The sequence below is a fragment of the Colius striatus genome, chromosome 16 (genome assembly GCF_028858725.1).
Source record: "Colius striatus isolate bColStr4 chromosome 16, bColStr4.1.hap1, whole genome shotgun sequence".
In the NCBI taxonomy this organism is placed as follows: Eukaryota; Metazoa; Chordata; class Aves; order Coliiformes; family Coliidae; genus Colius; species Colius striatus.
Genome location: NC_084774.1, coordinates 15,990,863 through 16,012,803, shown reverse-complemented (window position 1 = coordinate 16,012,803; position 21,941 = coordinate 15,990,863). Strand labels below are relative to the sequence as shown.

At 43.8% G+C, this 21,941-nt stretch overlaps 1 protein-coding gene across 3 annotated transcripts; it reads right to left on the bottom strand.

The window, feature by feature from the left end:
- Window positions 1–535: 535 nt before the first annotated feature.
- On the bottom strand, window positions 536–20,583 carry PEDS1 (plasmanylethanolamine desaturase 1). 3 transcript variants are annotated; one of them, XR_009819828.1, is made up of 7 exons: window positions 20,325–20,583; window positions 16,983–17,102; window positions 6,707–6,798; window positions 5,117–5,261; window positions 4,272–4,484; window positions 3,770–3,970; window positions 1,636–1,712 (listed from the first exon to the last, which is right to left on the bottom strand). XR_009819828.1 is itself a non-coding variant. In XM_062008806.1 (6 exons), the coding sequence occupies exons 1-6, from the start codon at window positions 20,581–20,583 to the stop codon at window positions 1,591–1,593; spliced, it is 951 nt and encodes a 316-aa protein (XP_061864790.1). In that variant the 3' UTR covers window positions 536–1,590. The 3 variants fall into 3 exon arrangements, 2 of the variants coding, with proteins under 2 accessions (XP_061864790.1, XP_061864792.1); XM_062008806.1 differs by lacking the exon at window positions 3,770–3,970 and having other exon boundaries at window positions 536–1,712; XM_062008808.1 differs by lacking the exons at window positions 3,770–3,970; window positions 20,325–20,583 and adding an exon at window positions 18,055–18,316 and having other exon boundaries at window positions 536–1,712.
- Window positions 20,584–21,941: the final 1,358 nt, after the last annotated feature.

The window sequence follows — 21,941 nt, the reverse complement described above, 5'->3', positions numbered from 1 at the left end:
TGATCTGCAGAGCCCAGCCCATACATGTCTGCATTCAGCAGCTTCTACTGAAGGACAGTTGCCAAGTCCCAACCCTTTCAAGAAGTTGTGGTCCATCATATATGAAGAAGCTGATCAAAGTCAGTCTAAACTTATGACTCAAAAATACCTTACCATACTCTTCAGGAAAAGACAGTTTGGACTCAGTTTACAACTAGGGAAGGGATTTCATCATCAGTAAGCTTTTGTTTAGGAAAGAATTAAGCTAGATCCAAATCACATTAATTTGGTAAAGTGGCTGTTGGATGTTCTTGGGGGAAACTTCTCCCCCTAGTCCAGCAGAGTTACTCCTTCGCATCCAAAGCAGAATTATCTGTGTTTCTTGAAAAGTGTTGAAGTCTGGCATAGTATAGTGTCAAGCTCCTACAACACTGAAAAAAAACTGACCACTTCAACCTAAATGAGACTTCACAGGCTGCAAAGCCTTTCAGCATGAAACATTTAGCAACCAGTGGCCAAGTGCTGAAAATGCACGAATGAAGAACAGCAACAAGACTTAACAAACATGATTAGTATTATCCAACTGCTTTGTTATAAATATATTATATACATTCAAACATCACATTAAAATATTATTCCATTACACCAGAAGAGATTAAGGCTTTATATTATTTACAGAAACAAGCAAGCACCTTAAAAAAAACAAACAAAACCAAAACACCAGTCATTGACATTTCCCTTCTAACATTACAAATTTGATACCTTGAGCTCTTGAATACAGCTATTTGCAATGTGCCCAATGCTAGAACTATTTTGAACATTTATTGTTAGGGTAGGAAACACTTAATAGAAGACTCATCAGCGAGCACTCCACATGAACAAACTCGAGCATGTGTTGTACTGGGTGCCCTCCCTCTCCTCAGAGGCTTAAGTTGAAGGCTTATGCAGAAACGGTTTGCTCAATTCCATGGAGAGTAGAACAACTTTATTTTAAGGGAAACTGAAGACACTTGAGGATTCATGGCCCACTGGCAGAGTGGGGTTCTCAAAGTCTGCTCCACATTACATCAATTTGATATAACATTATAGTGAAGATAGAGCTGTAAATTCATCAATCATTAAGTGCATTGAGCAGTGATGATTTTATAGGCTTCCATTACTCTGACACACTGTTTTCATGCAGTGCATTTGGACTCAAACACTAAGTGACAAACCATTGTCACTGTTCTCCCTATAGGTCTTAGGCAACAAGCTCTTTTTGAAGTGTTAAATAATGTTGATACAACACATGTTTTGCTACGCCACCACGTACCACTGGAGTGACTGTCCTGCCTTCTGGCTTACCCGATAGCCTTATGAGATACAGCGATGAAGGACTTTCTAAGATGTGAGCAGACATGGCTAAACAAAAAGGTGCTCAGTAAGAGTAATCATCTTCATTTCAAGTATTGTTTTAAGAATTAGTTCATTTCATTACAGTCTGTGTTAGCACTTTTTAGTTTGTGCTTTAGAGTCCATTATTTCTTTGCAGGTCTTGAATTTGGCTGATGGCTTTGTTTTTTTAAAACCAACATTGGCAACAAGATAAGGATTGCAGACAGCTGGCAAAAGTTACTTAATTTTCTGAGCCCATTTCATGTCATCTGCTCTTGGCTTCTCCCCAGTAACTGCTTGGATAATGTTCTCCAAACATCTCCAGAATCTTATCTTCTCTAATGGATAGTTCAGCCAACCTAAGTAATTGCAAAGGAAAAAAAAAGGATTAGTTTGTCTTAGTATCCAAAGTTCAATGTCTTGCAATGTTTATTTAATAACATTCTTTAAATCAAACACAAGGTAAATGTAAGAGGAGTTCAGAGGTAGACTACTCTATAGCCCTTGCAAAGCTATCAGGAAAGAGACCATCAAGTTGAATGACTGGTTAGAAGCAAGACATTTGTATTAGTAGTACCTAAATTTGAGTCTTGAAATTCAAGCAAATCAACCACAACCACCAGTGCAACAATTTCATCTTTTTCCCCCTCAATTAGTTTCCCAACCACCAAAGCCAGCTCATCTTTTCCCTGTGTTTCTCAAACACATTGCTAGCACCACAGTTTCTAGAAAAAAAAAAGATTAAAAAAAATCATCAGGATTTCTGTTTGGGACCTAAACATCACTAACTAAGGCCCAGCAAGCTAAAAGTTTCTTCTTGAAGCTTAGCTAGTTGCCACGCCAGTTTTCATTTCTAAGGTACTTAAATGTATTATGCTCTCCCTAGGCAAAATTAAACTCTGCATAACAGATTGCTAATGACGTCTGGGATGGGGAAATCTTGTAGTACCATGCTGCATTTTACAGTAGCTGACATTGGATACTTCCTGGATTAAAAGGGCAGCACAGTCAACAACACACTCCACACTCACCTAACAGAGCCCTTCTCCCTCCCAATAACCAGAAAGGCTGTAATGGGTTGACATGGGACAGGCTTTTACCATTTTATGTAAAAATGGCAATAACTGCCACCACGTTCTGCATGCAACAGGAGTTTAATGCACCTTTGTGGCCTGCAGATTTAGGGTATTCGCAATGTTTTGTAGAGATGTTGCACTGAGCAGACTGTGAAGCTGGAACTCAAGAGGCTTAACACACCTCATCCTGCATTCCAAAGGGCTTTATGTTTCCATCTTAGGATATTAATTAGCACATTAACTTGATTTTCTGATACTGTATTTTGATGCCAACCTAGCTATAACTGATAGAAGAGAGCATGAAGAGGCAATCCTAGAACACAGGAAAGCTGTTGCAGAGATACTGAAGGTACACTTCAGTACCTGATAATGCAGGGAAAGAACATGCAGGATATTCACTGCTTTCTGGAGAGCTAGGGCTCCTTCCTAATGAGGCACAACAACAACTTTAATGATCTAGTGAAACAAGCACTGTTTCCAGACACTTTCTGTAGGTGGACATGACCTTTCCTACCTCACCTGCAATCCTGCAGCTCTACTAAGTACCCTGATGCCCTTTAGGAAGTGAGCCCATGCATTCTCATTAACGCAGCCATCACCCCTCAAGGAATGGACAACTCCTTCCTGGTGCCTGAAAATGGCAGTCTGGCCAAAAGCTTTAACAGTGGGAATGCCAGAAAGCTCAGTCAGCTGACACCTTCCCTGGAAATGATACAGTGGCAGACCTTTATGTACCCAGGTCAGCTCTGAAACAAAGTATTACTCCTTGGACTTGGCTAGCTACTCTTACCTGTGTTACAATAACTAGTTCTACCTCACTCTGTAAAGGTCTTTTTTAACTAGTGCACTGATCACATATTTCTGTCTTCTTCCTCCTCACTTCAACCACAGAAGAAAGAAAATGAGGGTTACAGAAACACTTTGCTCCACTGGAAAATCCCAGTATACCATTTATCATGCTGTGTTATGTCAGACTACTATGGTATGAACAGCTACGGAAGGGAGGGAGGGAACAGAAACACATGCTTATTTTCTTTTCAAATGAGAACAGCAACTAGCCCAAGACAGATAATAATGGCCTGGTTTAAACCTTCAGTGCACACTAAGACTGAAAAAACACCCTTAGGTTAGCAGGTTTTTTTGCCACCTCTGTCAAGTCAGTTGTCTTAATGGCACCATTCTGGTCACGAGAACTAGATTTGTTTCATGGCAGAGATTTCAAAACTGACAAAAACACTTTGTCAAAGCTGATGAGAGAATGAAGAACCGGTGGTTTATTTCCAGCTCTGATTAACTTCATAACCTATTCAAGGTTGTGCCACATTGGTGATTGAGAATACCTGCTTGTACTGTGAGCAGAAAACTGAATACAGATACAAGAGGAACCTCGAGCCAATTTTCTGTAAGCCTGTCCACTCCTCTGCCCCAAATCAGAATGAATGAAATGCTGAAAATCCAGAAGCCTCGCTTTAGAAATGAGCATTCAAGGTAAGCTGCACTTGCAGATCATATGGTCTTTTGAAGGAACAGCAGCTTTAAGACTGTAATGAAAAAACCCCATTACTTGCAAGAGATTACTGAGATATCACACAATCATATCAGTACCACTGACTGCTCCATCAAGCTGAAAGTTACCCTGTAGCCAATTACAAATCTTCCTCTCACATTTCTTATGCAACATCAACTACAGTTTTTCTGAGAGCTTGTGCAGCTAACAGCAAACTTCATGTCACTTTCTAGTTATTTAACAGGCTGTCACTAAGTTACATCTTGCCAGGTGAATTGCACTAGACTACTAAAGACTACTAAAGAGAGCTTGCAGTATGAACCAGATGGCAGTACCAGTTGTGATGCAGAAGTATGTCTCATGTGGAGACACATGATGGATCCTGTGATGCTTCCGTGGCAGGATGACATGCCAGTCCTGGAGAAATATGACCCAGCGTGGAAGACCAAAGTACGTGTGCGACCACTTGTGAATCTGGTTTGTCATGGTGATAAAGATGATAAGGGCAAAGACGTAACACTCCCAAGGACACGTTTCATACAGTGCCTCTGCAAAACAAGATGTACATCTTTAAATCCCATTTATGAAAAGGTAAGTTTTACTAGGAAAACAATGTCTGGCCCAGACAGAGCTGCCTGTGCTGCAGGAACTAACAAAGGCCTCAACAAAGCTGCTTTGGCAGAAGCATTTTTAGAGCCAGGGAGCCACATGCAATCCCAAAAGTTCACAAGACACACTGGTAAGTGTCAATGTTTGTCAGCTTACCATACATGGGAAGTTAAATTGAGTTTAGCACCTACAAAATTAAGTTAATCCTTTAATCCCTGCACATCTAGATTGCAAATAAAGTACTTCTATCAAGGAAGTATTTTTATATGCTTTAGAACAATGAGTTTCTTTATCTGCACACAGTCCAACATTAAGAGTATTTACTGAAGCTTCTAGTGCTTCCTTGCAAGACTCTTCAGTCACAGACTCTGTTGACCTACAGAATGTAGCTGTCTCACCTTCTAGTTGCCTCATTTTCAAGATGTTCCCCTTTCTCTTCCCAGCATCATGCCTCCAACAACTATTGCATGTCACCTCACCTTCATTGATTTCTCTAGCTTCACACAGACAATTGTTCATTTAAATAACAACAAAAACACTAAATCTATGTAAGTCAGAAATAAAAGTTTACCTGGGGAAAAAGAAACAAACTTGTATGCCATATTTGCCAATGGGACTAGTGTCATAAAGCAGTTGTCTCCATTGGTCTCTATAAAATCATGTCTGGTAATTGCTGTGGGGTCAATATGATGTTCTCTAAAGGGTCTGATGAATGCCTGAAAAAAACAAATGGATAAACATGACACCATGGCTCAATAACAATCTTAGCAAGAAAAATACAGAAAAAACCCAAAACATCACATGCATTGACATCTGATGACTGAGTTTGAGAGCTCCATGGTATAAAACATGCCAGCAGGATTCAAACTTGTGTGATGACAGCACTCCAAGTAATTTAATTTACATTTGCAAAGCAATTCAGTTTCCAGATTGAAATCCAGTTTTTCATTGCTTGTTTTACTCTTAATTTTCACTTAGGACCTTTAGTCTCTAGATCTCAAAGACAAAGCATCAGCATCCTGATCCACAGATAAAATAAACCTTTGAAGTTCTCAGTTACTAAGCAGAAGAAACTAAGAAAACAAAATAACCCAAAAGAAAACCAGAAAACCCAGCCTAATAGTGTGTGTGGGCTAGAGATGACACCATTAACAGACAAGATACAAGTTACTAGATAGACCAAGGTAAGTCAAGTAAACTATACAGAACACACAATCCCAGGGGAGACGGAGCAAATGTGATAAGCAGAACTGGGACAGTAAAACAAGTAGAGTTAATTGCTTTAATACAGACATCATGTACAGTCTACACAGAGGTGTCCTCATCAGTCTGAACTCCTGTTTTTAGTACACAGTCTCCTGCAGTGTCTTTTTTTTCAAACTATGGTCCAGACCTACTGAAAGTGAATAAAAATAAGTCTAAACCAAACAGTCTTAATACTGCTGTTCTGGTTCCTGTATTTCTGGATAATTACAACAAATACTCCCATATACTTTTTATTGCATTGTGAGGAGTAATCAGTAGTAGCTGTGATGAAGTTCACTTTAAAAAAGCAGATTACTGCTTATTATAGAAGTTAGTGCACCTTCCACTGAGTATCTGGCATTTGTAGCTGCAGATGTAAAATATCTCAAATCTTGATCTTTAGTCATCACCATTGTAATACAACTACATGGACAATAAGGGCCAGAGCACAGAGAACTGGGAAGATTTCTTACTGGAGTGTCTTTGTGTTTTACAAGACAGCTTTTAGAGAGCTTAGCTGCAGGAACAATTCTCCATATCTGTGTTTATTGGCCTTTCAGAGGATCTACACTAGTCTAGGCAGGTGCCTACACTTGTGGTATTGCAGGCCACTCCTACAATAACTTGGGAAGGTCTGGAAACACTGGTATTGCAAAATTGTGTGCAAACCTTCAAAGAGTGTTAGAATAGTGTCACCTGGCACACATCACCTAGGCCACACATAAACATGGCACTTCACCAGCAATATACTGTGCTGTTTGGTGGAGGGAGGTTCTGAGGGTGGGGGAGCTGGTGACATTGGCAAGACTGCAAGAAACAAACAGCTTGGATAGTGCCCAACACTGCTGAGAATACTGGAAGTGTTTCACAAAAGTATTTAATAACTTTTTCAAGCTTAAGGATAAGAATCTCAAACCTTTCCAACTATGGGTAGCTCCACAGATCCCCAGGTATCTGCTCCCCAGTGAAACAATCCTGATAGAAAGTCAGCTGTAATGACTCCTGCAACTTGAAAGAGGAGAGAGACAGTTAGATATACACAGCATTTTACCCATGTATTCACATTTTATGCTTGTCTTACAAGTCTACATGATATCTACCCATTCTGAATAAACATAAGGTCAAGAAAATAGGAAAAAGGTAATAAAGACATCATTTGGATGGTTACAGTCTTCATTAAATCTATACTCAGATTTTGCTTTTAACTTGTACAGAAGAGCTTGACAGATCTTTACAATTGCTGGTACTGAAAATATTAGAACTCAATCACTTGAGATCTGCCTACCCTCATCTTCAGTTGTGTTTAACAGATTACTTGGCTATAAAATAGCTGTTAAAGCCAACCCAACAGATAGTATTTTCTGCAGACCTTTCCTCTCCTCCCTTGGTGCCTCACATCTGTAAAGGAGAATCACTGAACTCCAGTGACAACAGATAAGCACTAATTAAGAAGCCACTCCCTGGTACAGCAATACCACTTACAAAATAAGATTAGAACATCAAACAATTTCAAGACTGTGGCATCTGCAGAGATAAGAGCAAGGCCCCAGAAACCTGGCACAATTCCCTCTATAGGGTGCTGTACCTTTGCATATCTGCATACTAAGTTAGATAAGTGATTTAATAGAGGTTGTAGCAACAAGTGTAAAGAATTTTCTAGCTGCCAACCATAACTTTAAAACTGCTTTCAAGGAAAGCTCATTTCCAGTTCTTGCACTTAAAGAACTACTTTTCCCTTCATGTTCTGGATAATCCATCTATCCAAGTTTCTGGCTAATCCTGAAATTTCAAGTAAGGACATAAGAGATGTTATTTGATCAGAACAGCAGTATATTTTCCAGTCAGGCCTAGATCTGTCAGATGGTGTTTAACAGAAATAGTGTTTACAAATATGTAAAGGGCAGGTGTCGGGAGGATGGAGCCAGGCCGTTCTCAGTGATGTCCAACAATAAGACAAGGGGAAATTGGTATAAGCTGGAACACAAAAGACACAAGGAAAAGCTTTTTCACTGTGAGGGTGAGGGAGCACTGGCTGCCCAGATGGTTTGTGGAGTCTCCTTCTCTGGAGACATTCAAACCCACCTGAACAAGTTCCTGTGTAACTTATTCTAGGAGGCCATGCTCTGGCACAAGGGTTGGATCGTATTATCTCTCAAGGTCCCTTCCAAGCCTTAAGATTGTGATACCTATTCCTCTATGCCTGCAGAAGAGGCCTAACTTCCAGGTTCCCAATCCCCTTCACAATGAAGTCTACAGCACAATCTGATAGCTCCCGCACAAGCTCTACTGCCAGTTTCCTAATGCTTTGAACAAAGAAAATTCATAGAGGACTGTAGAAGAAGTTCCCTTGTTTTTAAGAGAGAAGCTGGGAGCATGTGGCATACAGCAATATGGCTACAGAAACACGGAAAAGGGCAAGATACTGCCTTGGGATCTCTATGCTTGAGGGACTTAGGAGGGTCAGACCCTGTCATTAAAAAAATGGAGGAACCCTGAGGTGCCAGTTCAAGCCTGCATATCTTGCTCTGAGCAGGTTTCAAGAGAGGTTAACAGATCCAAATGGAGTCTACATTTGCTAAGAATGAATCAGACTAAGCATTAAGATCTATTTTCACCACGATCCCTTCAGATTAATAGAAATAAACAAAAAGATCTTTCTGTTCCTTTTTTCCTGAGATCAGCCACCTGGTGAATACCAGTGTATTTGGTGGTTTTCTGCAGGGTCCGTGCTCAGGCTCTGAAAGGGGAAGACAGCTCATGCTTCTCACCTGCAGGTCTGGTTAAAAGAATTCAGCAAAACCATGACCCAGATTTCAAAACAGCTGCTGCATGCTGTGCAAATACAACATATCTGGGAAATGATAGCATCTGATCTCAGTACAAATCCCTCAAAATCATACAACAAACTCCATGTCAATTAAAGCCCTATACACTCATCTTGCAGTCACAGCAAAGTGTGTTCAAAACATATGTTTCAGACCAACCCAGTTAGCAATTCCCTACTCTCATTTGGCTCTTAAGAGCATAAGGCACAGCAACTTACTACTGGCACGTCTGGCAGTTGTCAGAGAAGCCTTTGAGTCCATGTCAACCAGAGCAGCAGTCACAGGGCCAGGTCAGAGGAGCTGGAACATAGTTCTTTAGCTTTCCCCATTGATACTTAAAACCTGACAAAAATAAAGTTGCTTGCAGAAGTCACCTATTGTAACACAGACTTTGCACCATGAACAGTAGGAGTTGTGAAACTAGAGGTGAGGCAGGAAATTTATGTTTTGCTTTGCTTGCCTTACAAACTCTGCTTCAGAACTTGGCAAAGCTGGGAGAATTCCTGGCTTCCTCCTCCATTAGCCAGTATTTGCTTCTCTATGTGTCTGAAGACTTTCTTCAAGCACAGCTTCTCATTTACAGTATTGAGGCTTTTTGTGATGGGTAGGTACCATTCTGCCTGCTAAGACATTAGGCAAGACAATTACAGTGTACCTGTAATCCAACCCAAAAGTTAAAATGGTTGGTATATTGGTTCATCTTGCTTTGACTCAGGGGCATCTTGCTGCTCTTCCATCACCGAAACTTAAAAGCAATCTGAGATATAGCAGGAAACAAACCAGCACATGTCTATGTTTCCCTATAAATCACACAACTTTTATTTACCCTGGCTGTGATCTTGACTATGCCTGACTTTCCTACTCCAATCACTTAAGTCAGCTGCCTTGAGAGTCCAGTTGTTAACAAAGTTAAAATCTTGTTGATGTAATATTAGCAGGATTGCTGAAGAACAGGTAACTTTTAGAACATGAAAAAGGAGGTTGCTTGTTGCAATTGATCAATGCTCTGGATCTTCAGGGCACAGTGGTTCACCTACAGTGCATGCAGCATGGCATATTTCACATACTCTCTTCCCTTGTGATTACCTTTTGCTTAGCTGATCCCTCACCTCTGCAGTCCTTCTCACCTTTCCTTTTCAAAAAGGGAGAAGAAATAAGAGTCAGGATTAGTGTGGCATCTACTCCCTCAAAAGGCTTTCTTTTCATATCCAAAATCAGTCCCTGATGCTGAATCCATTATCCAGCTGGTCCAAACTCTTAAATACAGCAGGAGACAATTCTTTATGTATCACCTTATTCTACAGAAGAACAACTTATTTTTTCTAAGCAGTAAATTCTGCATATTTGGTTTTGTTTCAGACCACAGATACGAGCTACTCTGGGACAGGGTGGAGCACAACAGCTTTTAGATCTGCGCCTAGCAGCTGAAAGAGCAAACAGCCTTGATTCAAGGGGAAGATATCCAAACACCACTGCACTTTGCAACAACTAAAATACCATTCTTGCTGAGGTAATCGCCCTATTAACCCACATTGCCTCCAGCACACTGCATTTTCAGATCTTGAAATAACAGCAGGAAGACCAAGAAAAATAGAGGCAAAATACTGACAGTTCAATAGATATTTTGCATGCTATTTTGATGTAAGCTGGTAGAAAGCTAAGAGGAAAGAATGAGGGGTGCCTGAAGCTGTGTATCATACTACTAAGGCAATCTGAAGAAAAACTAGCTACCAGAAATTTCAGCTGTACTGCAGAAAGGCTTGCTCACTCCTCAGCACTTGTGTATGACAAGGTGCAATAAAAGAGCAAAAACTGTACCAAAGGTTATACCCAACCAGCATTGTAACAGTTTCTTTACCTTCTGTCTCAAGATTCTGAGGGCACATCAGACAGCAAGGAATTGAACCCAATATTATCATATACCCAGCACTGTCTCTAATTAAAATGAGAAAAAAAAAACCACACCAAGGCACAGATGCTCAGCAACTTCTCTACTGTGGTATAAGATCTTGATGCTCCACCACCAAGGTTGAGAGGGCGAGAGATTGACAGCCTTGAACATGAATTAAGAGCTAACCAAAGCCAGAGAAAACAGGATATCCACAGTACAGACACATATGAACTGCAAACAGTGGACTCACACACTCATTAGAAGCAAGATCAGCAAAGCATTAGAGAAATACTGCTCTGTACATATCAGTTTTACTCCAGCCTGCTGAGAGGTGGGATGGAGGATCAGCCCATCTATGGCCTGTATCTGAAAAGATGATGACTCAGAAAACACAGGAGAGGAAGAAGACATTGCAGTCAAGAAGTAAGCTGCAGAACTTGCTCAGAACACCAGGATTTCTTTGCTTTTGAGGAGCAATCCTATGTACCAGTACAGGCTGGGAGTGACTTGCTGGAGAGCAGCTCTGCACAGGGACCTGGGAGTGCTGGTAAGCAGGAAATTAAACATCAGCCAGCAATGTGCCTTCATGACCCATAGGCCAATGACATTCTGGGATGTATTAAGAGTGTGAACAGCAGCAGGTGAAGGGAGGATCTCTTGCCCCTCTGTTCTGCACTGGTGAGGCCTCATCTGGAGTACTGTGTCCAGTTCTGGGCTGCTCAGCTCAAGAGAGATAGAGAACTGCTGGAGAGAAGCCAGTGCAGGGCTAGGGAGATGATTAGGAGACTGGAGCATCCCTTTTTGAGGACAGGTTGAGACACCTGAGGCTGTTTAGCTTGGAGAAGAGACTGAGAGGGGACCTTATCAATGCTTAGAAATACCTAAAGGGTGGGCATTGAGAGGATGGGGACAGTCTGTAGTGGGACAGACTTCTGTCATACCCAGGGACGGGACAGCGGGTAATGGGCAAAAGCTGGAACACAGGAAGTTCCACTTGAACATAAGGAGAAACTTCTTTGCTGTTAGGGAGCCCTGGCACAGGGCTCATATCTTTAATCTTCATTTATTAGCACAAAGTAAGGTATTCCTACTGTTTCTCCATCAGCTGGCATGCTTGCAAAGCCCTTGCCACGTTTAAGTGACAAAGCCCTGACAACTTCACCTAGGTCTCAGGTTCTGAAACAAAAAGTACCACTGTGTGCACTTCTTTCCCCCAAAATGCATTACTAGAAAATGCAATTAAGCCATCCCTGAGGAAAGTGATTAAAAGAGAACAATGGATATGAAAACCAAGAACAAGTTTTCCCCTCACTAAAAAAAATCCAACACTTTCATTAGTATGACCCTCCAGTTTCATCCATTTAAAGTGATCCCAGCAACTAAGCAGGCTGAGTCAGCTCTTTGAAGCACTGGGCAGTTTTGTATATGCAGGTTGGCACCCAGAGGAGACCTGATACCAGAACACTTGCCTGGCATGGGCCACAAGCAGCCATAGTTGCTGGACTTGTTCAAGGCCTGCATTCTCTCATTAAAGTTGATCTCTGTCACCACTTGCTATAAACCACTCTATCAGGGAACACTCCAACATGTGTTCATGTTTTGATGTGTAAGAAGCACAATTCCCAGTGAATTGAGGCCACTAAGAACTACAGTTCTTAAATCCTCAAGACAGTCCCCTGCAACTTTAAGAGAGCCCCTGAGAACTCAGCAAGCACACAGAGCTTCCTTTGTCTCAGTCCTTGTTGCTCATTTGAAGGGCAAAAGCACGTCCACTGTGCACACAACGGGGAGAGCACAGATGGGGCCATGTCACCAGCTTTCCTTCACTGCCAGGGTAAGCAGTCTCAGACAAGGAGAAGAGCTCAGCTCTCTCCTATCAGGGCAGAGTCTTCATCCACCCTGTCTCAGAACAGCTGCTAACACACTTGAGAAGCTCATGTCCTAAATACAAGTTGCATGAAGAACAGGTAACTGGTGTGAACATTAACAGCTCAAGTGCAAACCAGCAAGTGCACTCTGTAATTCCACTTTCAAGACCAATGTCATCCAGGATCCTTTGGTGCTGGAAAGGTCTAGAACTTCTATGAGAACACAACTGCTGCAAAATGGATCAAGAAAAGATGCAATACAAAGTGTGTTAGTGCAATGCAGCTTTAGCTGTAAAATACACAGCGCAACAAAACATAGAATCAAAGTTTTGCCTATTTAATCACAGCTTGTGGAGTCTCTATCTTTGAGAAGGTACAGTTTAGGATGGAAAGCACAAAGCTAGCTACAGAGTAACTGATAGTTACTTCAGGTGGGATGAGACAGCAGGTGACAAAGATTTGGCTTACTTGGACCAAGACTGAGGTAAAGGATAGTGTTTCTTTAACTGAGGTTTCTCTGGTGTAATCTCAAGCACCTTTAAAAATAAAATTGCAAATGAAAACAAATGTACAAAAACTGAACCTAAAGTGAATCCAAAGTGAAGTGACAGCCTTACAGCTCTGTCTCCTGCTGTAAGGCAGCAAGACTTTGAAGCAACTGATGCATGTAGACAGCCACAGCCACTCATTTCATAAAGCATTGATGGTCTCTGAAGTGCTTTTATTCCAACATGTGCCAGAGCTTTCATAGGTACTGCATACTCACCATGTGGCTCTGCAATGCAGTTAAGTGCAGCTCTGCAGAGCTGCTCAAGCTTGAAACAAAAAGGGTCTGGGCCTCCATCAGAGCAAGTTTCTATTTCAAAAGTGAAGTGGTTTCTTTCTGCATGCTCTCTGGCTAACCCACACCACCTGTATTAGTGAAACATGTACCTCAACATCTTTAAAAAGTTATTTCCTCATCTCTCGAGTCAGCAGTGGTTCATTTTGTGTTGTGTCACAAGATGTTTCTAAAGATATCTGCCCTACATGGGACAGTTCTTATGAATATAAACAGGTTACAACACAAACTTAACTAACATACTGTTTATTGCAGTCCTAAAAAATTAAGAACAAATGTGGCTGAAAAGTAAAATTAGTTGACTTAGGTCTGACACTTTAAAAAGACACTTAAAAACCCTACATAAAAACATGAGGAGAGAGAGAGAAAGGAAAACCAGAATCCACAGTGTGACTTGCCAAACTTTTTATCTAGATGCTATTAATATACCACCTATAGACACAACTCATGTATATATGCTGGACACCACAAACTCACCTGATGGTATAAGAGCTTTCAAGCCTAATCTAACGTGTTTTGGTCAGGCTTTTCTGCTTATCACACAAGCAATGCCTATGCCAGCCTCATCCCCAGCACTACTGGTCTCCTATTACAGTGGCAGAGGCAAGCTCTGGTTCTGCAGCACTGCTAGGCTGGTGTTCCACTGCAGCTGGAAAAAAAATGGGGGTATTAAACCTCCACCACGTCCAGCCTTCACAACCAAGGCTGCCCTGTGTTAACCATGTGCATATGCAAATAAAACACTACATTCAAATCCATATAATTGTCAGCCTGCACGAGGTGAATTTCTCAGCAGCTGAAGATGCTCAGAATAGGGCAAGACTGGACTTCACACTGAAACAACAGCAAACAACTAAACCCATCCTTTGCCCAGTATCAGTGAGGAACGGAATTCTCATCTCTGCTAAAACAGCCTTGAAGACATAACTCACATGCCTCTTCCTTTCTGTCAAGTTCACCTTTAGTCAGCAGAAAATAATCCAGTTCAAAAGCTTTTCTAAACTAAGACCATGAAGTTCTCTCTTCAGAGTTCCTGCCCCAGCCCGGCAGCAGATGAGGGCCTGCCCCGCGAGTTCACACTCAGCAGGCTGCTGCCTCACCCCACACAAGGAAGTAAATGCCTCCAGGCTGCCAGTAAATGGAGGGTCAGATCTTTTTCATACCAATACATTTTAGATCAAGGTATTTACAGTATTATCCATGTTACAATTATGTCTGCTTTTAAAGGTATTTAAAAAAACCTAGCACAGCTTTTACTTGTAGATGAAAGGTTTCAGACAGGAGAAACACAGCCAGTAGTTGCAACCTTCAGCAATTTCTTCAAAGAAATATTTACATAAGAGTAGACAGAGGTCCCAACAACACATCTTAATGAGCAGGTCTGTGCAGCAGATCAGATTCAGCCTACTGGGTCACTGATCACTTCCAGACTTCCAAAATACCTGACATGAACTTGATCCAGAGCTGTCTTTATTAGCCAGTCAAACGTTTATTTTGTCATCTCAAGTCAATGGTCAATATTCCAACCTAAGCTTCAGGAAAGCTCTGAAGTGGAACACGTCTGACCATATCTGTGACGACATTCCCCATCTTCCCTGCTGTACTGCATGTGGTACTTAGGAATCAGCAAATTTATGGAGCTGAGCTTCATAAAACTTTGTAAAATCTAATCACCACTGTGAATTGGACATATCATTCACGCTTTACCTGGAGAAATAATGTACTGAAGGAAGACAGCTATGCAGCACTTGTTATTTTATTGAGCTCATTTTTATAAACACTATCAGTTATTTCCACACTATTTACACAGAATCCAGATTCTAGTGCTTTAATCATTCACTACTACTTAAATAATACTATCAGTGAGTTGACTATTTTATCAGCTAAACTGCTCACCAGGATATCAGAGAAATCAAGCTTTTATCAATATTAACTTTGAGATGAAAGCCAGTAGCAAATAGATTGCACTACAGGTTAACTAACATTGCTGACACTATTGTCTACAACTGTCCCCATCACTATGGGGCAGCTCTCATGCTGTGTTCATTATTGGTCTCAATACCTCCACCTCATCCAAATTAGCCAAGTGAGCTGGTGTCATTCCCAGCAGGACACTGCTCCCCCTTAGCCCTACCACAAAGCCAATAACCTTTAAATCAACATCAGAATTTACCACTTCTCAGCTTTGGCAAAATGCAGTCTCTAACATATCTCAGTGGTTGAATATGTTTTGGAGAGGTTTGTGTTTTGGAGAGGGTTTTTTTTGTTTTGGTTGTCTTTAAAAAAAAAATCATTAGCAATACACAGCAGTGATTATGAACAAGTCCAATGCTCTTCTAAAGCATGTGACACCTCACGTTCACAGAAAAGTTACTTTTATTATAAAGCATGGAAACTGAGCACCTGCAGGTAGCTGACATGGTGTCCTTATGAATAACATCATTTGTTCTCCTTTTAGTTAACAAGGCAATTCACATAACATGCAAACATTTATACACACCCACCAGAAGTTAATATTGCATTCAATCTGCATCGCACATAGGGCAGAAGACTGGTGAAACGCTTGGTTGCTATTCTCTTCCCTCCCTCACTCTGCATTAGGAGTTAATCAGCAAGTTATGAAAGGTATGCACCACAGAGCTGACTCCCATTTCTAAATACTCCTCTTTTCCCATTCCCCCACCTTACCTACTCGACCAGACAGCTACTAGTAACGTGCCAACAGCCTGAGTCAGACACAGAGAAGCACCTGCCTCAGCTCAGCCAGCTCCCCGCCCTCTCTCCTGTTCTCAAGGAAATTGCTGTGCAACAGTGTTCCAATACCACTCTAGTAACACAAAGCTCATTGTAAACTCTGTTACTTTTTGGTCTGCACACCAAGCAACATTCAAATTGTACACACATTTAGGCTTTGAATAATGTAACAAATGTTGTGGGGTCCCTTCACACCCCCAGCTTATTCTGAGAAGTTTTTCCTTTAATTCTATGCAATTCCTGATGCTACTGGTAAAGCTGTACAGCATCAAAACAGCATCCTTTACTAATTCTTCCCCTCCTTCACTTAAAAAGTGGAATTGCCACCTCATATTGCACCTAGACCAGCTAGCTCTGTACTGCCAAGATCCAGTCAACTTAAACACCCCTACACATCTATGGCAGAGCTTGCTTGCCAATGCTTCCAGTCGAAGGAAGTAATGAGACCAAGAGTCACATTTATTACCATGAGAAAGCTTCAGCTTTTCTGATACCGCTGGAAAAAAGGTTCTAACTTGGGCTAAAGGCCAAATGTCACATCCTGACTTGAAAGCAGAATGCTCTAAAACAGCTGGGTTTAGTTATCGGTCCCCACAAACCAAGCCTGTCTGATTCCTGCAAACCTTTTATAAAGATTTCTCTTAGGCTTTTGCTTTCTGCAAAACTATTTTAAACGTTTTTGTCCATCAATGCATTTTGTTTCCAACTCTGGCAGTCTTGACAGCTACCTTCCCCCTCAATAGTCCTTACACTTGCAAGGACTACATAAGAACATCAAACTTATCAATAACTATGTTAAAACCATCACTTGTGAGATACTGAGAAGCCACTGAAATGAAATACAGAAAGTAGTAGCAACTTTTGCAGATGGTCTCAGTTCCAGAGGCACTACAACTGCACAAGCACAAATGTCCCTCTCCCTTTCCAAGAGCAAGCCAAGCCTAAAAGGTCAGATTTATTTCCAGCATTACAACAGCTTTGCCTTGTTCATGCAGTGAGAGGTTCCTACTTACATATCCCAACAATAACGGAGAGCGTGTGTTCCAGTCGTAAGTAGAGGAGGAGATTGTAGAAATTGAAACAGATCAGAGAGAAGCATAAGATGACAGAGATCCATTCTTGTAGTCTCTTTCCTGTTGGAAAAGGAAAAAAAGCATGTTTTATTTTTATGTGAGAGGACATTTTGAAGCCAGAAATACTACAGCGTACTCTGGTGCCTGGATGACTCAGTCCACTTGTCCGACAAACTGAAACACAGACTTATTTATCCATGGGAGGTGTGCATAGTATGTTAAATGACATTCTTCTTCCCCAAGCCACTACTAACCCCCTCTGCCCTTGCCCAAATAACAGGGACCAATGCAACATCATCTGATGCTGCCCTAGGTTCCTTTTCCCTGCAGCTGCTGGCGTAACCTTCCTCCACATCTTTTTTCCAATTTGCACTGCATTCAACATTCAGTGTTGCTGGAATGGCTGAATCTGGGAACAAGCTTCTGGCCTTGGATGCCCTCTCGTTAAATCACCTTATGAAATCTAACACTTAAAAACTCACAGCTTGTAAATAAAGCTGTTGTACTACCAGGAAAAAGCATCATTCCCTATTTTGGTGGCTCTAGAATTGCTTTACTAACATCACAGGTATACTTAAGCTTGCTTATTTAACTCCTACAGTCTTGTATTTGCCTTCTTTGTCAGAGGCAGAAGACAATAACTTCTCATTCACCCTGAGGTGGCAAGAGATGGAAGAAGCAAAGAAAAAGAACTGGCACAAATTCTCTCTTGTACCTTGCTATACCATTTTGTACCTCTACAAAAACCCATAAAAAGAACAGACACATCAGAACCTGGTTACACTTTAAATATTCAGATTAGCAGCAGAAAGCTTCTGCCTATCAATCACTGTTAGATCCTCACAAGGCACCAATGCTGACAGTGAGGGAACACTTGGTGCAAGAGGGATTAAGGCATCAGATAGACTTTTAATGCCTTAATCCAAATGGGAGATCTGAGCTGCCACCTTAGCCCAAAAGGGCCCTGGCTGTAGTTTGCTCTTCACATGCAGAGAGGTCAGTCAGTCCTCACCTGTTTTAGAAGGGTTAGTTAGCAGAGTTGTCTCTTGCTCAGGGCTTCCCAGAGGAGTTGACCCTGCAGCCCATTCCCCACTCCTTCCTGCAGCCTTAGACACTTTGCACCACTGAAGTTTGAGACACAGCATCATGCAGAGAAGCAATCAGCAAGGGCTGCACAGGAGGTGCACACCTTCTCACAGGAGCAGAGGTACATTCACACGCCTCGCACATGTTCAGGACATGAGCTTCTTTCCTGCTACTCCTCTGTGTTGATCTACTGCCTGATCAAATTTCTCCCCCTAGATGCTAAATCAAGTCCTTCTTCTCAGCTATACCATGCAATGAAAAGGAAATTAGGAACATCAAAGGAGGATCAATATTACCTCCAACGTGCCTAAATCGCAATATTTTAGAGAAGTGAGAACAAAGATTTTATAGTTCAGAGTTTTGTTGTAGAAAGGCTGTGAGTATGTAAATTAACATCCTCTGCACTAGCAGAGAATTAAATTAAAACACAAGAACAAACATATTTCAAGACAGCAGAAGGTCACAATGTGGAAGATTCTATAAAGAGATCCCTGGAGTAATGAAAGTAAGAGCTAATTAACACCCACTTCCTGCACAAGAAAACCACACCCTGATTAGAGGAGCTAAGTGGGTACATTCTCAGCAACAATTAGCTGGGAAAGCACCAGGCTCCTCTCTAGCAAGTCCCACAAGTTCAGTCCAGGCCAACACCACTGTACTCTGAACACTGGGAGCCAAGCTGGCTGTCTGGAGACATCAGAGTCCAGAAATACAGCCCCAGCTCTGGACAGGCTGGGGAGGCAAATCAGGAGCTGACTCAGCACCAACAACTTATGTTTAAAGAGCACTCAAATTGAAAAGTACATCCCACATGAAAGATTAAGGTAGCAAAGTCACAAAGCATATGCTTAAAAAAATAGGGGAAATACTCCAGTCATGCTTACTCTGCACAATTATATGTTGTCCCTGTGCTTAAGAACTGAGTTCAACATCATGTGCTTCCACTGTAACACATATTCTGACATCATTTACCTAAGTCATTTAAGTAACGCTGGGGAAAAAAATTACCCATCTAATACATGGCCACAGCTCACTACTGACAGACATCACCATACATATATTACTTCAGACTTCCCAAGGAGCTCCATCTACAGCTAAAGACAAGGGCAGTAAGTTGCTTGGGTAGGGAAATCTTTCCCTTATGACCAAGAGCACAGCCCAATACTAAACGGTGTGAGGCACAGGAACTGGTCACTGCCTACATCAGAACCATGTATCTAGACCAGCTGAAAGATAACATACATCAACTTCTCTCAAGGCAAGGAAGATGTAACCAATACAAGCTGAAATGGGCAGACTAAAAAACTGACACACTAACAAATGTTGTTGTTTTCTTATCATTATTGGCCTCCATGGAAGCATGAAAGTCTCCTTTTCCATTAATTGCCTTCACTGTGCAAGTTAAGCTTTTCAGCTGACCTGCTGGGAACTGCAAGATGCTGAAAACATGGCTTCCCTTTCCTAATCCTTCACCTGCAAGGTATTTCACTAAGAATGGCAATAACATGCAGCACTGCTCCCACTGTGAGCTAAACAACACATTCCATATTTCACTATAAGGAGTTTGCAGTTATTCTCATGGCATCTTTGAAGAGCTGCTGTCACTTTAGGGAGCTTTGACATACAGCAAACTTCACGGAGGCAAGACCAAAATGAAAACTCATATCCCTGCGTCCCTTTCTGAAGTGCCAAGACCGGCTGTCCCACTGAATAAATATTTTGAAGCAAAAGCTTCTGTTGTTGTCTTGCTTAGAAACCTAACGTGTACATCTGCTTTTGCAAGGAAAGCTGAAGGTTCTGGTTGTTTTTAAGAGGAAGTGTTCATTCTGAGAAATTCCCAGTTTGCAGAGCTGCACCCCAGCAGCACAGCCGACTTCTTAGACCCGCTGTAAGCAGCCACGCTGCCCAGCTCTGCCCAGGCCGAGAGAAAGCGGGCAGCAGACGGACACGGGGCCGACTGTGCGAGGCGTCGCCCGGTCGGCAGCCCCCGGCCGCCTCGCCAGCAAGGCCTAGCCCGGCCTCTCCGCTTCGCCCGGGCTCCTCCAAGCCACGCCGAGAGCGGCCGCGGAACCTCTGGGGCGGGGAGCGGGGACGAGGGGAGCCGGGCCCCCCCGCGCGAAGCACCCGTCCCCGCGGGGCGCCGGGCCTCGACCTCCCGGCCGCCTCCCCGGCCGCCGCGCCCCGCCGCCCCCTCACCTGGGGAGTAGAGCTCGGCCAGCTCGCGGGCCCCGGCGTGCTGCGCTCCCCACCGCCGGCCGCCGCCCTCCGGCTCTTCCGCGGCCTCCACCGGCGGCCCCGCCGCCTCCGCCCGCCGCGGGACGCTCTCGGCGCCGCCGCTCGCCATGGCCCGGCCCGGCGGCGGCTCGTTCTGCTGCGGGCGGCCGGGGGGCGGCGGCGAGCGGCTCCCAGGCCCCGGCCAGGCGCCCGGCGCCAGCGCTGCGGCCCGCGGCAGCATCGGGAAATGGGGCCGCGCCGGGAGGGGGCGGGCGCGGCTGGCCACGCCCAGCAGCGGCGCTGCCGCCGGGCCAATGGGGAGCGCCGCCCCACGCGCAGGAGCCAATGGCGTGGCGGCACGGGCCGTGGCGCATCTGGCGGGGCCGCGCCCCGCCCCGCGGGCTGCAGCTGGCAGCGGGGCGGGAGCGGGGCGGGAGCGGGGCCGGAGAGGGCCGGGAGCGGGAGCGGGGCGGGGAGAGGAACGGGGAGAGGAACGGGAGCGGGGCGGGGAGCGGAACGGGAGCGGAACGGGAGCGGGGCGGGGAGCGGGGCGGGAGCCGCGGGAGCGGGGCGGGGCAGCCCCCGCAGTGCCTCCTCCCCCCGCGCTGCCCCGCGGCCGCTGCCTCGTGCCCCCTGGCGGCCGTGCTGCGTTCCTGCGGTTCCTGCGGTTCCGGCCGCTCGTGACACCGTCACTCCCGACACGGTTGTTCGGTCACGCAGCCAGCGCTCTGACAGCCGCGGGAAACCTGGGGTACACACCGGGTACATCACAGGATCACGGAATCTCGAGGGCTGGAAGGGACCTCGAAAGATCATCCAGTGCAACCCCCCTGCCAGGGCCACCAGCTCACACAGGAACTCATCCAGCTGGGTTTGGAATGTCTCCAGAGAAGGAGACTCCACATCCCATCTGGGCAGCCCCTGCCAGTGCTCCCTCACCTGAGCAGTGAAGAAGTTTCTCCTTGTGTTCCTTTGGAACCTCTTATGCTCCAGCTTATACCCATTACCCCTTGTCCTGTCATTGAACATAAATAGCCTGGCTCCATCCTCCTGACACCTGCCCTTTACAGATTCGTAAACATTAATGAGGTCATCCTTCAGACTCCTCCAAGTTGAAAAGCTCCAGCTCCCTCAGCCTTTCATCAGAAGGGAGATATTCTACTCCTTTAATCATCTTTGTGGCCCTGAGCTGAACTCTCTCCAGCAGCTACCAGTTCTTCTTGAACTGAGGGGCACAGAATTGGACACAATATTCCAGATGTGATCTCATGAGGGTAGAGTAGAGGGGGACGAGAACCTCTCTTGACCCACTGCCCACAGCCCTTCTCATATAACCCAGGATGCCATTTGCCACCTTAGACACAAGGGCACATTGCTGGGTCATGGTCATTCTGATGTCCACCAGCACCCCCAGGTTCCTTTCCCCAACGCTACTCTAACAGTTCATTCCCCAAGCTATTCTGGTACATGGGGTTGTTCTTTCCCAGATTAGATTTCTCTTTTACATGGTCACATCCCAGCTTGGAAAAAAAGCCCCTACATCACATCTATAAAAAAAAATAACCTCTGCCACAAATGTTTTTATCAGATAAAATACAG